Below are 15,575 nucleotides of genomic sequence, written 5' to 3'. Positions count from 1 at the left end.
AGATGGGAGATGCAGGGGGGGGAGAGATGGGAGATGCAGAGGGGGGGGGGAGAGATGGGAGATGGAGGGGGGGGGAGTGAGATGGGAGATGCAGGGGGGGGGAGAGATGGGGAGAGATGGGAGATGCAGGGCGGGGAGAGATGGGAGATGCAGGGGGGAGAGAGATGGGAGATGCAGGGGGGGGAGATGGGAGATGCAGAGGGGGGGGGAGATGCAGGGGGGGGGAGTGAGATGGGAGATGCAGGGGGGGGGAGAGATGGGAGATGCAGAGGGGGGGGGAGAGATGGGAGATGCAGGGGGGGGAGTGAGATGGGAGATGCAGGGGGGGGAGAGATGGGATATGCAGGGGGGGGGGAGAGATGGGAGATGCAGGGGGGAGAGATGGGAGATGCAGAGGGGGGGAGAGATGGGAGATGCAGGGGGGGGAGTGAGATGGGAGATGCTGGGGGGGGGGAGAGATGGGGAGAGATGGGAGATGCAGGGGGGGGGGAGAAATGGGAGATGCAGGGGGGGGGAGAGATGGGAGATGCAGAGGGGGAGTGAGATGGGAGATGCAGGGGGGGGAGATGGGGAGAGATGAGAGATGCAGAGGGGGAGAGATGGGAGATGCAGGGGGGGGAGAGATGGGAGATGCAGGGGGGGAGAGATGGGAGATGCAGGGGGGGAGAGTGATGGGAGGTGCAGGATGATGATGAGGTGCTGGAGGAGAGACGATGATGATGATGATGATGATGATGATGATGATGATTTTACCTGTGCGGCCCAATTTTTTTTTCCTTGGAGCATTTCGGCCCTCTGCACTTTACGAGTTGTGCAGGCCTGATTTAGAAGTTCGCCCCGGTCACTGCATGTTTCAGATCGGGGCAGTATTCTTTCCGTTGTAGCCATATTGCTTATACCTAAAGAAGGAAGGTTACATTGTGTATTATGTCATGTTTGTTGCATGCTGTATGTTACAAAAAAACTGTCCGTGATTATTTGTCGGGCATATTTGTTTTTACAGTAAGTACATTGTAGCCACGACTTAAATTGGTTGTATAGTGATATCCTTTTCGATAGCACGGAGTTCAATTCTTATTGATTCAGCTATATACATTTTTGTAGCAGTAATGCATTCGACGCCTCTCAAACACTAGAGAAGGGATTGAGCGGGTGTACAGTAGGTATAGTCTGATTTTGGGTGGTGATGCACTGCATTTTTTGGGAAGTACTAAAATATATTAAAACACAAAGTTCTTAAAATATTCTTTGTGTATTATTAATCCATTTATTGGCCTTTAAACCTTTGAGTGCCTGAGGGACTGCAGCGCCAGAGTACCACGGTCGACCTCCTCCTCCCGCTCCACTTCCTCATAGGAGCGCAGAACGCGGTCTCCCCTAGAAAAATGCGCAGTAAGATGTAGCCACTACATCATCCAGCCCCTGGAGTGTCGGACCCCCATGACGTAGTAGCTTCACCTATAGGGCACCCAGAGAGTTAAAACACACACGCTACTCACAAGACATATATATATTTTCAAGGTGGCAACGGAAGTTACAGCCTAAGACCCATGGCGACGTCTCCTCTGTCACCTGCCCGCCTCTGTGTTCTGACTGACGGGTCTGATGTAAATGTAGCGATCCTAAACTCTTCACTGATAAATGTCTGGTTGCCAACTTTGCTCTTGAAGAGGCAATCAACTATCGATCATTTACCAAAGGCGTTCTACAACTGTTGGCGTTTTTATTTGGCGTGTCCTCAAGAAAGTAGACAGAAGATGGGAGACTTTAGCAACTTGGAGTTTTCTCGTGTGTGAAGGATTACTGCTCGGCAGAAGAATCTCCCACGTCCATTATTCCAAATCCAGGGTAATTTGCCGGACTTGTTACCAGTTTCCTTTCATGATTTTTTCACCCTCTCACTTTTTCTTTCATTTTTTTTTTAATGCGGTAGAGCCCCGATTAACATCAGCCAAAACAAAGTTATCTAACTTGTGATAAGTTGGGCTCAGACTGTTCTCAGAATTCCTTTTGCAGACGTGCCCAGACACCCTGCTTTTGTACGTTCAGATTATATATGGAAAATGATGTAATATATTGTCTTGTCATAATCCCCTTTAGCTATTTTTATAGGTGGTGATGTACACACAAAACACAAAATAATACTGGCTCACAAGAAGTTTATATGTCGCCCTATAGGCAGTGGTGAATGTAGGTTTTTATTCTTACGGGTACGCCCAGGCATCGAAAACATCGGCGGTGGTGACTGGGATGTCTCTGCCCACTCTCCTGGAACTTGACCATGCAGCCGGATAATGCCGGTCAGCACTAGGCTCATTTCGGGATACTCTAAACTTTCCTTTGTTTTCTTCAAGCTGTAAATTAGCTTTTTTTTCTGTGACTCCACTCAATATTCACTTTTTTGGAGGTCCCACGCACTTCACATGCATCTTCTGTTTTACACTTTGACATATGTTTTATTGATTGTTGCACTGACATTTTGAAAGGCCCTTCTATTGTCAAATAACATCAATGATGTTTTGTTTGAACCTTAAATTTATTTTCACATTTATACCAACACCACACACGTGGCGAATAGGAGAATGCATTGTGGCCAACGTGGTACCAAAGGGCTGGTCCGCTCTGCGGTCTCTGTTGCATGCCGAGCCCCAGCTCTCTTCCCCCCCCCCCCCACCCCTGCAGGGTGACTTTCTTCCCCCCCACCCGCCTACAGTGTGCCTCTCCCCTCCCTGCAGTGGGCCTCTCCTCTGCTTGAAGCCCGGTCTCTGGTGTAAGCCCCCCTCGCCAGATTTGTGTGTATAGGGGTGGGAGGGGGGGTTCTTGTGTGTATTGGGGAGTGGGGGGGGGGTTCTTGTGTGTATTTGGGGTGTTTAGGTTTGTATAATATAATGTGGCGAATATGGAGAGACGACAGCCACAAGTGTGGCGAGCTTTGAACAGCGCTGATGTACGTGTTATAAACGAGGGGCGTGCAAACTGGGGGAGGCGTGAGATTTGTCTGGGTGGGTGTGGGCGGTTGCAGAGGCCCCGCGCTCTTCCCCAAGGCATTAAAATTAAATGCCGGGGGGATCACGTGAGGACTCTGGAATCTCAACTTACCTTGCTTCAGCCGGTGTCTGTAAGCGTCTCCATGGCAACGCAGCGGGGTCATGCGCCGTGACGTCACACGTGCAGGTCACGTGATGTCCCATGACCCCGCACATAATTTGGCGCCGCACTGAACGAAGGGGGCGCGAGCACCGGGGGACAAGAGCCATGGGGGCGCAGGAGCAAAAGTTTGCGCACCCCTGTTCTAAGCTAGTTCTGCTTCTAGTTAGAGCAGTGTGTCACAGGGGGCTCAACTCCAGTCCTCGAAGACTGAGCCTCTGATTGAGCCACCTGTGCTGAGGCAGGGATATCCTGAAAACCTGACCTGTTTGGGGGGCTTGAGTTGAGCAGCCCTGGTATAGAGGAACCGTAATAATAATAATAGAATATTGTCGGGAAAGATTCAGCGTCTTGTACAGTCTAAGGCTAAGTCCCCGGTGGTGGCTGCTGCACACGCGCCTGGCGTCCTGGTGGCGCGTGCACAGCTTAAAAACGCGGTCTGTGCTGGAGCTGCAGGGGGAAAGACAGGGCGCGCCCATGACGTCACTTGGCTGGTTCGCCCTCATAGGCTGAACCTGGGGGAGGGGGCGTGGCCAACGCTACGTCGCAAGTTCTGAATAAAATTTCCTAGTATTCAGAAAATCTGGTTGTGCATCATGGCGGCAAATTGTGTGCCAGGGTAGCTAGCGGGGGCGGTTCTCGTCCCTGGCGTGCGCAGGCACCGGGGACCTAGCCTTAAGTCTGTCACCAAAGTGCGATAGTCTTTATAGTTTTGAAACAGTCATTGAAAACATTATCGCTTAACTTGTTTTGCCAGTTAAAAGCAATAATGGCCATCGTCATGCGTCCGTCCGTATATATCCATGTAAACATCCTAGTCAACTCTTTGTCACTTAACTACACTTTGATACACCCTGTTTTCACGAATGAGTCTAATGTATTGATGCAAAAGTCTTCAGTTTAATAAAGTAATTATCAATGCAACTACCGTAAATAAAATGTGTATAATGTTACCTAATGACATTTCTGCCTCTAATCGAAATCTTTGTAATGTCCTTTTTGTGTTTCTGTGACCCCAGCTTCCCCCTGCGAGTAGTTACATTGTACTTTCTCAGTAAGATATGAATAATTATCCAGGGCTGTGAAAATCTGCTGAAATCATATTGTCCATAAAAAGCATTTGTATGTTTCCATGTCTCAGCCACTCATGCCTTATGTACTTCTCCTCCACATGAAAAGTCCACCGAGTTCTGAACACGATCACCACTCACTCGGTCATTTTGGGCTTCCCCTTTCCAAGAATGATCATGACAAACTGACCACTGTCATCCGGCCTTCTGATCTGCTGTGAAAATGTTATCTTCCCCCTCGCTCCACACACTTCCTTCATCCGGTTTTATTTGCCACATGATGCTGATGTTCCTCTAACGCTAATTGTAATGCAGAAAAGAAGAAACGTAATCTCTTATGTTTCAATATATTTTACAGTTTAAAATTCAAATTTTAAAATAAATGTGAAATGCAGCGTATCAGCGAGACTGTGCAGGTCTTTTCAAATCGTTTGTACGGTTTCTCTAGGATATATTTTGTTACATTCTAGATCTCTACTTTCATATTTGTGAAATATTTAGAATAAAAAATACAATGTGCGTAAAATACCTTTCTATAGAAGGCTGATTGAATGAGCATTAAAAGCGCATTTAACCCATATTTGAGACGACATGTCCCTGGTCCTTCTTGATGTTTGTTTCCTGACACTTTCCCCAATGACTATCTACATTGTCATTCATATTTATGGGCTGTGTAATACTATAATGGTAGATTGGTTATACAGAATGGACCCGAGTTTGTTGTGAGTCTACATTATGCTAAACCCAAGCAGTGGGCTACGAGTCTTCTGACTCCTACGTCTCCCACTCACTGTTACTTCTCTTTGCTTCCACTGGATCACAAATTATACAACAGGTGAGCCTATAGTGAGCTGAGCTTCTTGTAGTCCCTGAATAATAGTGGTCCATGGACTTTTTTTTGATCAGGATCACCCTTGGGAACCCCTCCTTATTATCCCTCCTGTCTTACACACTCACCCCCCTTTTCACCCTCCCCCACATTCACCCTCTTCTTACACACTCTATATTCACCCTCGCACATCGTATTCACTCTTTTTACTCAACACATACTGGACATTTATCCCCTGTGTCACAGCAATCACCCTCTTAATCATAAACTCCACATTTGCACCCTTCTCTTACACCACATTCGCTAGCACCCCTCTGCCTCCGCACACAACTATCACACTCTTCCCCTCCCCAACATGGCCTCACATACTCCTCCCCACACAAAGCACTCCTCCCTTCTACCATCCCACACACCTCAAACATGTCAGCTGGCTAGCTATACGCACCCTGCGATGTCTTGGGATGAAGAGGCTCTACTTTCTCCTCTGTGTCGCACTGAGAAGAGAGGCAGATCTCAGCTTCTGTGCCCGGACAGAGAGAGGAGAGGCGGATTTCAGCCTCTGTGCCCGGACTGAGAGAGGAGAGACTGATCGCAGCCTCGGTGCCAGGCTGAGAGAGGAGGGGCGGATTTCAGCCTCTGTGCCCGGACTGAGAGAGGAGAGACTGATCGCAGCCTCGGTGCCGGGTTGAGAGAGGAGAGGCGGATCGCAGCCTCTGTGCCGGGCTGAGAGAGGAGAGGCGGATCGCAGCCTCTGTGCCGGGCTGAGAGAGGAGAGGCGGATCGCAGCCTCGGTGCCGGGCTGAGAGAGGAGAGACTGATCGCAGCCTCGGTGCCAGGCTGAGAGAGGAGAGGCGGATCGCAGCCTCTGTGCCGGGCTGAGAGAGGAGAGACGGATCGCAGTCTCTGTGCCGGGCTGAGAGGAGAGACGGATCGCAGCCTCTGTGCCGGGCTGAGAGAGAAGAGGCGGATTGCAGCCTCTGTGCCCGGACAGAGAGAGGAGAGGCGGATCGCAGCCTCTGTGCCGGGCTGAGAGGGGAGAGACTGATCGCAGCCTCGGTGCCAGGCTGAGAGAGGAGGGGCGGATCGCAGCCTCTGTGCCGGGCTGAGAGAGGAGAGGCGGATCGCAGCCTCTGTGCCGGGCTGGGAGAGGAGAGGCGGATCGCAGCCTCTGTGCCGGGCTGGGAGAGGAGAGGCGGATCGCAGCCTCTGTGCCGGGCTGAGAGAGGAGAGGCGGATCGCAGCCTCTGTGCCGGGCTGAGAAAGGAGAGACTGATCGCAGCCTCGGTGCCGGGCTGAGAGTGGAGAGACTGATCGCAGCCTCGGTGCCGGGCTCTGAGAGGAGAGGCGGATCGCAGCCTCTGTGCCGGGCTGAGAGAGGAGAGGCGGATCGCAGCCTCTGTGCCGGGCTGAGAGAGGAGAGGCGGATCGCAGCCTCTGTTCTTGGCTGCTGAGAGGAGAGGCGGATCGCAGCCTCGGTGCCGGGCTGAGAGAGGAGAGGCGGATCGCAGCCTCTGTGCTGGGCTGAGAGAGGAGAGGCGGATCGCAGCCTCTGTGCCTGGCTGAGTGAGGAGAGGCGGATCACAGCCTCTGTGCCGGGCTGAGTGAGGAGAGGTGGATCACAGCCTCTGTGCCGGGCTGCTGAGAGGAGAGGCGGATCACAGCCTCTGTGCTGGGCTGAGAGAGGAGAGGCGGATCACAGCCTCTGTGCTGGGCTGAGAGAGGAGAGGCGGATCACAGCCTCTGTGCTGGGCTGAGAGAGGAGAGGCGGATCACAGCCTCCAGGCAGCGCATGAGGTGACCGATCAGCGGCCTGGAGAGTTTTTCCCCTGCGCCCCTGGTTGAGAAACACTGGAGTAATGTACTTTTTGGTTGATTTTTGTCTTATGACTCCAAACCATAAGGTCACATTATATCTTCTGGGTAGCCAGTTTAGTTTCAATATTGTTCTTCTGACTTTTATATTGCATCAAACTTAGAGTGTTACTGAATGTTAAAATACAGTGTATGCAATATAAGAACAATTGCATTGGTGAAATGGGTAACAAAAACCATGTAGAACCCAAGGCTTTGATTATACCAGATGCCGCTGAGCGCAACGCGATCCGGTGACGTCACGCTGCACTGCCGCCGAGTGCTTATTGCAGCAGAGAGAGGAGACAGGAGAGGAGGCGCGGCGGAGGTGTGGCCGTGAGCGGTACGCCCCCATTGGCTGAACCGCTCATGTGACGCGGCTGTCGCCTGCCAATAACAATTTTTAAAATCTCTTCAGGAGACTGCCGCCCTGCAGCTCCAGGCGGCGCGCTGGTATGTAAACATACATCGGGATTCAGCCATTTGTTTTCCAGCGCGCCGCCGGTGATTTCTGGTATAATCACGGCCTAAAGTGAATGCATATGTGGATTTTATATATTTTTTATTTTATGCTGACGGGAACATTTTTTTTTATTTTGCCACATAACTTCTCTGCATCTCCCTGTGATATAATGTATCTGATGCCGATTCTCTGAAGTGATTTGATTGACCTTAAGAATCCGTTCAGTGAGGAGGAGTTCTCTGGATATATTCTTCACTGCCAAATTATCTCCTCCAACATATGGCTAGAAAAGTTTGCTTCTAGGATCATGTGCACTTTCTGTGATTTCCAGATGTTTCAACAAAACACAAATGTGTTGCATCAGCAAATAAATATAGATTCGGATGTCTTTTTCCAAGCGGTCTTCTGCGGAAAAGACTTAAAACTCCGAATCCAGAGCGGTCAAGAAATCAACGTGTAGTTTGTGTGACACTGCAAATGCATTGTATTAGGCCTCGTCCAGGGTAGCGCTGGGCGGGCGGGCAGGCGCGCTCACGTTGGCCGCTAATAAACACATTGCAGCAATGTATGTGACCAGTGTGAGCAAGTGCCTGTGCCCGCTCGGCGCTCAGAGCAAGCAAATTTGATCTTGCCGCTTGCAAGCGCATCACATGAGCGGTTCGCCCAATGAGGGGGAACCAGCTCCGTGACGTTGTGGTCTCGCCCCCAGGCGAGCGCGCGCTTAGCCGGCCACGATACGCCCGGCCGAGCAGGGCACAGCGCACAAGCACCAGCGCGCCCGCTCCCTGCCTGGCCGCAGCCTAAGTGTTTTTTTGGTCTCAAATAGTTCTACTTTGTCTCTCTGACCGTGGATGATTGAAATGCACAGGGGTTGGGGGTGCCTTAATTTGATTGAAACTCTCTTCAGATGGGGGTGGGCCTGGGAGTTGGAAAGCCCAAAGCATTGTTATATGATCTGTTCATCTGTAGTAAGCAGCCTTGTTGGAAACTAGACACATTTGATAATGGCATTAATATCCAATAGTACTGGTAATAACTAGCAATAAGTATACTTTGTTCCTACTTGTAGCCTGTACATTAGTTACATTGTTGCTCCTAGTCTGTATGCGAAATAGTTGTCCCTGTTGGTCAGCGGTTTAACGAGATGTAGTGAGACGTATGGTGTCCAGCACCTGAGGGCGGAGGATTATCTCTGGAGCTCCGATCCGGATGCCTGCACCTCCCACAGCGCCATCTCGGGAGCTTTCCAGCCGCGGCTCCGGAAACGGTAAGTCTGGCTAAGGGCCTCATGCAGAGAGCAGCGCTATTCAGAATTGGAGAGGGGGAAAATTTTTAGCTTTATTGGAGAGTTTTTATCTCCATATGCAGAAAGGGCATAAAACTGCCTTTCTGCATATGGAGAGTTTCAACCAGCGCTATGAGCGCTATGAGCGCTGTTGAAACTACTGGGGAAAAAAATCGCGTTTTTTTTTTTTCCCTCCACCGGCCGCGGAGCGCCAGCTGCTTGGTGGAGAGGAAAAATGTTGAAAATCGCGCCATTTTTTTGGCGCGAACAGCCACTAGATGGCGATCGCGGCTCTCTGCATACGGCAGGAAAAAAACTGGAGAGATTAGAAACTCTCCAGCCGCGCGGCGAATTTCAAGGGAAAAAAAAAAATGGCGCTTTTTTTAAAACTTGCCTGTTTCAGCAGTTTAAAGCTCCATTTTCGCCGGCTAATGGCGAGATTCCTTTTAGCGCTGCTCTCTGCATGAGGCCCTAAATCTGTAACGGTGTTACCCCAGTAGTTAATGTATTGCAGATCGGTTTCTAACGAAATCCTAATTTACCAAGGTTTTTACTTGTTATGTCACTGGAATCGGCACTTATTTAGGACAGCCAACGTTGCCGTGTGTGTGTGTGTGTGTGTGTCAGAGGCCATTTTAGTTTCCCAAGGAGGCAAATTATCAACATAAAAGGGTGGGATTGTTAAAATCCGCAGCAAAAAGCACATTGCGATGGTAAAATAAAGTAGACATGCATTTTTTTTATAACGAATATAGCGGATATTTGCTTTATTAGCATAATACTTTATCATTTTCTAATGTTACTACATGAGCACAGTCTAACTAAACTCATTGAATATTAACCCTTTGGGTGTCTTTTAGACTTGGCTACTATGTTGTGGGATCTTGGCACTCCAGGGGCCCCAATGACGACGTAGTTACGTCAGAACCTGCTCGATTTTCTAGGGGACGTCACGTTCTGTGCTTTCCGGGATCGATCACTTAATGCAGGGGCGGCCAACTCCAGTCCTCAAGGGCCACCAACAGGCCAGGTTTTAAGGACATCCCTGCATTAGTATAGGTGGCTGTGTTTGACTGAGCCACTGATTAAGCCATCTGTGCTGAAGCAGTTATTTGGGGATTACCCTCTCGTGTGTTGGTGACGATTGTGCACGAACGCTTGGAAACTTACATTGACTTGGATAGGAGTATCTGTGCATGATCAGCACTGACGCATTTCAGAGCATTGGTGAGCAACATGCTGCCCGCTCCGGCTGCCCTGGAACTGCTGCCCGCTGTCTCTCCCCAGTGCAGCGGAAGTGGGGGATGCCGCTGGTGTGGATCGTAGCTTCTCCCCGCATAGTGACCGTGCCCTGATGCACACAGGTCCTCTCCTGTGCTAATCACTAGTTCCCAGTGCTGCGATCCTGCTGCGGGATGCATACCTTGAGTGACGTGCGCCGGCTGGAGGAGACAGAGGAATTTGTTTTGGGCAGGCGACCGCCGCGTCACGTGAGGGCCATCCTCTCACGGCCATGCCCCCGCCACGCCTCCGTGTCTGCTCGGCGGCAGCGCAGGGTAACGTCACCGGATCGCAGTGCTGCCCACCGGCATCTTGTATAATTGAGGCTTATGGTATGTAATCTAGTGTGCATGCGCCACCATGATAATTGGCAGTGTAAGCCAAACGTTTGTATACTTGGGACACGCGCGCATGGCCTTGAGCGATGGTGCAGCAGACCAGAGAAAATACAAGAAAATTTTATTTTTGCGCAGTTGCTGCGCCACATGACGCTGTGAACCAATCACAGCGCAGACTAAGGCCGCGCTTACAGTGCACGCAATGCCGATGCGACGGATGATGTTAACCGTCGCCGCTAGCGAAAGTTGTAATTCGCTTTGCGGCGACGTCGCGGGCGACCAGGTCTTTGATTGGTTCAGAGGCTGCCACGTGTGGCGACGGCCTCTTAAAAATCAAATTTGACCAGCTTCAAAAATTTGCGTCACAACGGCAGCAATACATTTGTTTTGCCGCAACGTCGCGTCGCCGGCACTATAAGCGCAGCCTAATGCTGTGATGTCATAGCCACGCCCCCTAGCCGCGTGCGCCACAGCTTGCCCTATACAAACAAAACGCCCGTGCAAGGTGCACGCGCAACACCCGGCGTGCGCACGCGCACCAGCGTCTACAATATAACAAGCCTAAGAACAAAAGAGGGACAGTGTTCACCAGCGCACAATAAGCAGAGGGAGGAGAAGATCTTACACACGGCTGCAATATCCCTTCTCCCTGTGCTGTATGTATGTGCTGTATGTATGTGCTGTATGTATGTGCTGTATGTATGTGCTGTATGTATGTGCTGTATGTATGTTGTACACTGTATGGTGGAGAGTTTTTGTCACCTTTTACTCACCATAACTTATTTTGTGTCTGGTTTAGCCACTCCCAGCTTCACGTTACGTACAGTAGCCAGCAACCAATCTCATATTGCAGATACACAAAAGGTCAAATAGCTGTCACTGACTATGCACTGTTCAACCCAGCCTGTGCTGAAAAGCCGAGTGATACCTCGGGCATAAGCAAAAAGGGATGCATTGTGAGGCCTGGGACCCGCGGCGCGGGCGGCCGCACGAGCGTTCCCCACCAGCAGGGGAATCCTCCCGAGCCGGTCCCGGTCCCCCCTCACGGTACAGCTCACTACACGCTGTGACGCGTCAGCCGCTAGGGGATTCAAGAGAATTGTAATCCCAAGCGTCGACGCGTCACGTGGTGTGGCTGTGAGCCAATGAGGAGGGGAGGCTTCGGGGAGCGGGGAGGAGAGTGTGGAGGGAAAGCAGCGTGAGTGCCTATCTGTGTTTGTGTATGTGAGTGCCTGCCTGTGTGTGTGTGTGTGTGTGTGTGTGTGTGCATGAGTGCCTGCCTGTGTGTGTGTGTGCCTGAGTGTGTGTGTGTGTGTGTGTGCCTGAGTGTCAGCGTATGAGTAGGGCAGCCCGGGAGCCCGAGCCCGTGGAGGGAGGGGGGTAGCGGGTCCCTCCGCTTAAACCACACGCCCCTCCGCTTAAACCCCGCCCCTCCCTCCCACTCCAGCCCGGCTCCAGCTCCCTACAGACCGCATATCGCGGTCTGTCTGTCAGCGCCCTGCCTGTCTGCAGTGCGGGCGCACTGACTGAGGGAGCGGGGCCTTAGCCTAAGTGTTCACTTGCATGTCATTACCCAGAATCCTTTGCTGCAGTGGAAGCACTTGGTAAGGGGTAATGGCGACAGGCAGGGTTGCAGAGCAGTCTGTGAAGTGACTGCTCACAAGTGGTATTTTGGTGTGTGGGTGTGTAATCTGCAGCTTTTTTTTTTTATAAGGGCTCAAAGACTTATTAACCCTTTAAGTATATTGTATTATTGCTCACCAATGCTTTACAGCAGAACTCCTTGTTGGTGATGGAGGGAACAAATAACCAGCTGAATCCATAGTGTGCAGGTACAGAACATCGCAAAGTACCATGAGGACCAAACCATTTGCGGCTAAAAACAAGTCTATCGTATAATGAAAAACAATGCCTGGTAATAATCCACAGCTCGTGCGGACGCTTTGAAAGGTCTATTATAAAATGATGGGAAATAAACACATGCATTAGTTGTGCAGTATTCAGTATATAAAACCCTCTCAGCAGCCCCAGTTCTGCACGGAAACCGCTGCCCTCTGTAATCTGTTACCTCCTGCTCATTTCAAAGAGAAGCCTGTACTGTTTTACTTATTTTCCATCTTCAAGACCTTGGTTCGGAGTGAGAAACGTCAGTAAAAAAAATCTCTGGAAATCTCTCTCTCCCACAGGAGGGATGTGGGGTGTGTGATGCTATAGAGGGGCGGGGGAGGGGGGTGTGTGATGCTATAGAGGGGCGGGGGTGGGGGGGATGGAACAGTTGGAGTACAGGAAACCATGTGGCAGTGCGACTGCTTGGGGCCCAGCTGATTTGAATGAAGGCATTCACAGAAGCAAACTGCCCACGCTGTCACTAAAGCAGCACCGAGAAACTCCGCCGGGTCCCCTGCTTCAACGTCCTAAATCGTAACCCTACCTCTGCCATAACTCTTGTATTCTCTCCCATGAAAAATCTGTGTATTTCCCCTTTTAATATCTCTGACTCGTACGTCTCTGCTCCTTGCAAGGAAACTTTTGTCTGCCGGCTGCTTGCTGATGGTTTTATTTTTTTTCTTGTCCTTCTGGATTGAACTTTTTTTTTTTTGAAGACTTCTAGAACACGAAAGAGCCGGCGAGCAGAGTCTCGCCTCCCAAGGTTTTGTAAGCAGTTTTTTTACATTTTTTATGCACAGATTTCTGTTTCTAGAATGCATAAAAAGAATTGGAATTGAAGACTTGGTTATACCTGCGGGAATAGGAGTCAAGGATTGAAGTAGAGCAGAGCGGAGAATACCCAAAGTGACGTACAGAAAAGGAGTGGCTCGCCCCCCCTCCCCCCCACTCCTCTCTCTGAGTTGTGATTGCAAATAAAACATATTTAAAAAAAAAAAAGTCAAACCTGCCTGATTTAAGGTGAAGTTTTGAAGGATGTTACATTGCTCTTCTTGATTTCTCTTCCTGGATATGAGAAGCGAGCTTCGGTGCCTCCACCACCACAGCCTGGGCTTGATTTTGGCTTTTTTTTGTCTGTGAATGAGAGATGCTGAAGTCGTGTCTAGACTGTAACTTGTTTTTTCCTCTTGGAGTTTTACGGGATTGCACTTTTTGTTGCTTAATCCAGCTGCCTTTTTATCTGTATTTTTTTCCCGCCCGTACACTGCTGAAGCTGATCTTTTTGGTGTCATTGAGACTTTTCGCTACCATTTATTTACATCATCTATGAGCTGTAAAGTGGATATTAAGTGTGTTTGATATTGAGCTTTGCGGGGAAAGCCGTCAGCCCATCCCAGTCCTGGAAATTCGTTCTTCCTGTCAAGGAAACAAGATGTGTTGTGATTTTGTTGGGGGGATGGACACAGCAGTCATTGCTCACATGTGTCAGAGTTGTAGCAAAAACTGATCAGGACTTTGTGCTCCATATCGCGATTTCCTGTTGCTTCAATCTTGGGAAAGATGTATGAGAGATACAAGCGGCGTTACAGCCTCTGTGACATTTCCAGAGCTGACAGAGCTGTGGACGTGGTCTTGCTGAAGGTACTGCTTACCGGTTTGTCTTTTTTATGCACAAATACATTTTGTAGTTTATGGTTTTTATTTATATTTGGTTGTGTTTAGCTTATAGAGCGTTATATGAAAATAATTCCTTATTTGTAATGTACATTATATTTTCATGAATTACTGGTCTGTGCTAATGAGCAGAATGTTGATTTTGAACTTGCCTATATTTGTCTTTCTAGACAAATACATTCTTTACATAAAAAAAATTCTGTACGTTAGGCACAGTAATGTGTTGGGCACATCATGCGTTTATTAAACATAAGAAACAAAATCCTTCTCCCATTATTTTAAATTCAGTTTATGAAGAATGTTTTCTTTCTGCCGGTTCCTGTTTGCTAAGATTTTACGAAGCAGTTCCTAGAATTTACTGGATTTATATTCAGTTGGTGAAGCATTGCAAGTTCTTCAGACGTTGTAGGCTCACAGAAGCTCTGAAGGCTTCAGAACCATTTTCTCCAGTTGTTACCAGTAAAAAGTAATGCAATCTGCAACAAAAATCTCACGATATAAAGTCCTAATATTATCGGTCTTATTAAATGTCATAGGTTTAATATCACCGTATCAATTCAATGATTCGTTGAGATCTAAATTTAGCAAGCACACCACAAAAAAATAATAGGGGCAGTCTGGGAATGTCCCACCCAAACGGCTTTGTGGAGCCTGGAAATCTTCCTGGCAATGTACGGGGCAGCGGAGCAGAGCCAAAACCTAATGATTTAAATCATATACCAGGGCTATGTGAAACGGGCCTGTCAGCTCTATGGTGCTGGTATCCTACTGCTGCTCAGAAAGCACTCGCCCATGCAACACATGCACATTTTTAAACTCTGTTATGCAGTTCAAGATTTGAACATTTGCTGTTCCAACATTTATTTTATATACATAAGAGCTGCAGAAAATGACATTATTGCTTAAAAAAATAAAAAAAAATCTTAAACTTCAAGTAACAGCCATATTTGATTTTGATGTCATTGGGGCATTGAGAATCATTACTAATCAGACTGACTTCTGCTCCTCCTGGAACAGCACAAACCTGTTCTTTTTTCCCTTCGTGCTGCCATCCAAAACAATCTCAATGGAAGGAGGGTATGGACACGTGGATGGGGTGGCTTTTTCTCTAGCTCAGGAAAATCGGAAGCTATCAAACCGAGTCATTATTACCAATGTCCGATGCCATTGGAAGGCTGAGATACATTGGCTCCTGTCTGAAAAATAACCATCTCTGTAGTTTGCTTTTAGATTTCTTTTTGTATGACTTCAGTAAAGAAATACATTGTTTTTACATATCAGCCTAGAACGTGGCATGAAGCCTACTGTAACCTTACACCAAAAAGCAATACCCTGCATATAACGATGACCACTACCGTACAATACCCTGCGTATAACGATGACCGCTACCGTACAATACCCTGCGTATAACGATGACCGCTACCATACAGTACCCTGCATATAACGATGACCGCTACCGTACAATACCCTGCGTATAACGATGACCGCTACCGTACAATACCCTGCGTATAACGATGACCGCTACCGTACAATACCCTGCGTATAACGATGACCGCTACCGTACAATACCCTGCGTATAACGATGACCGCTACCATACAATACCCTGCGTATAACGATGACCGCTACCATACAATACCCTGCGTATAACGATGACCGCTACCGTACAATACCCTGCGTATAACGATGACCGCTACCGTACAATACCCTGCGTATAACGATGACTGCCACCATACAGTACCCTGCGTATAA

The 15,575-nt window shown here is 48.9% G+C and overlaps 1 protein-coding gene across 11 annotated transcripts in view; it reads left to right on the top strand.

Moving 5' to 3' along the window:
• AKAP13 (A-kinase anchoring protein 13) overlaps positions 1-15,575 on the top strand; it is a 174,846-nt gene that overhangs the window by 86,604 nt on the left and 72,667 nt on the right. Inside the window, exon 1 of one of the 11 annotated variants that reach the window (XM_075575235.1) lies at positions 13,162-13,792. The exons of 9 other annotated variants lie outside the window; for them this stretch is intronic. In XM_075575235.1, coding sequence (XP_075431350.1) covers positions 13,712-13,792 — 81 coding nt within the window. In that variant the 5' untranslated portion in view covers positions 13,162-13,711. Of the gene's footprint in view, positions 1-13,161; positions 13,793-15,575 lie in introns of those variants that run through there. One more of the 11 variants, XM_075575236.1, reaches the window with a different exon arrangement.

This window comes from Ascaphus truei, chromosome 18 (assembly GCF_040206685.1).
Source record: "Ascaphus truei isolate aAscTru1 chromosome 18, aAscTru1.hap1, whole genome shotgun sequence".
Lineage (NCBI taxonomy): Eukaryota > Metazoa > Chordata > Amphibia > Anura > Ascaphidae > Ascaphus > Ascaphus truei.
Note: the sequence above shows the minus strand (reverse complement) of the source record. Positions and strands in the feature narration are given on the sequence as shown.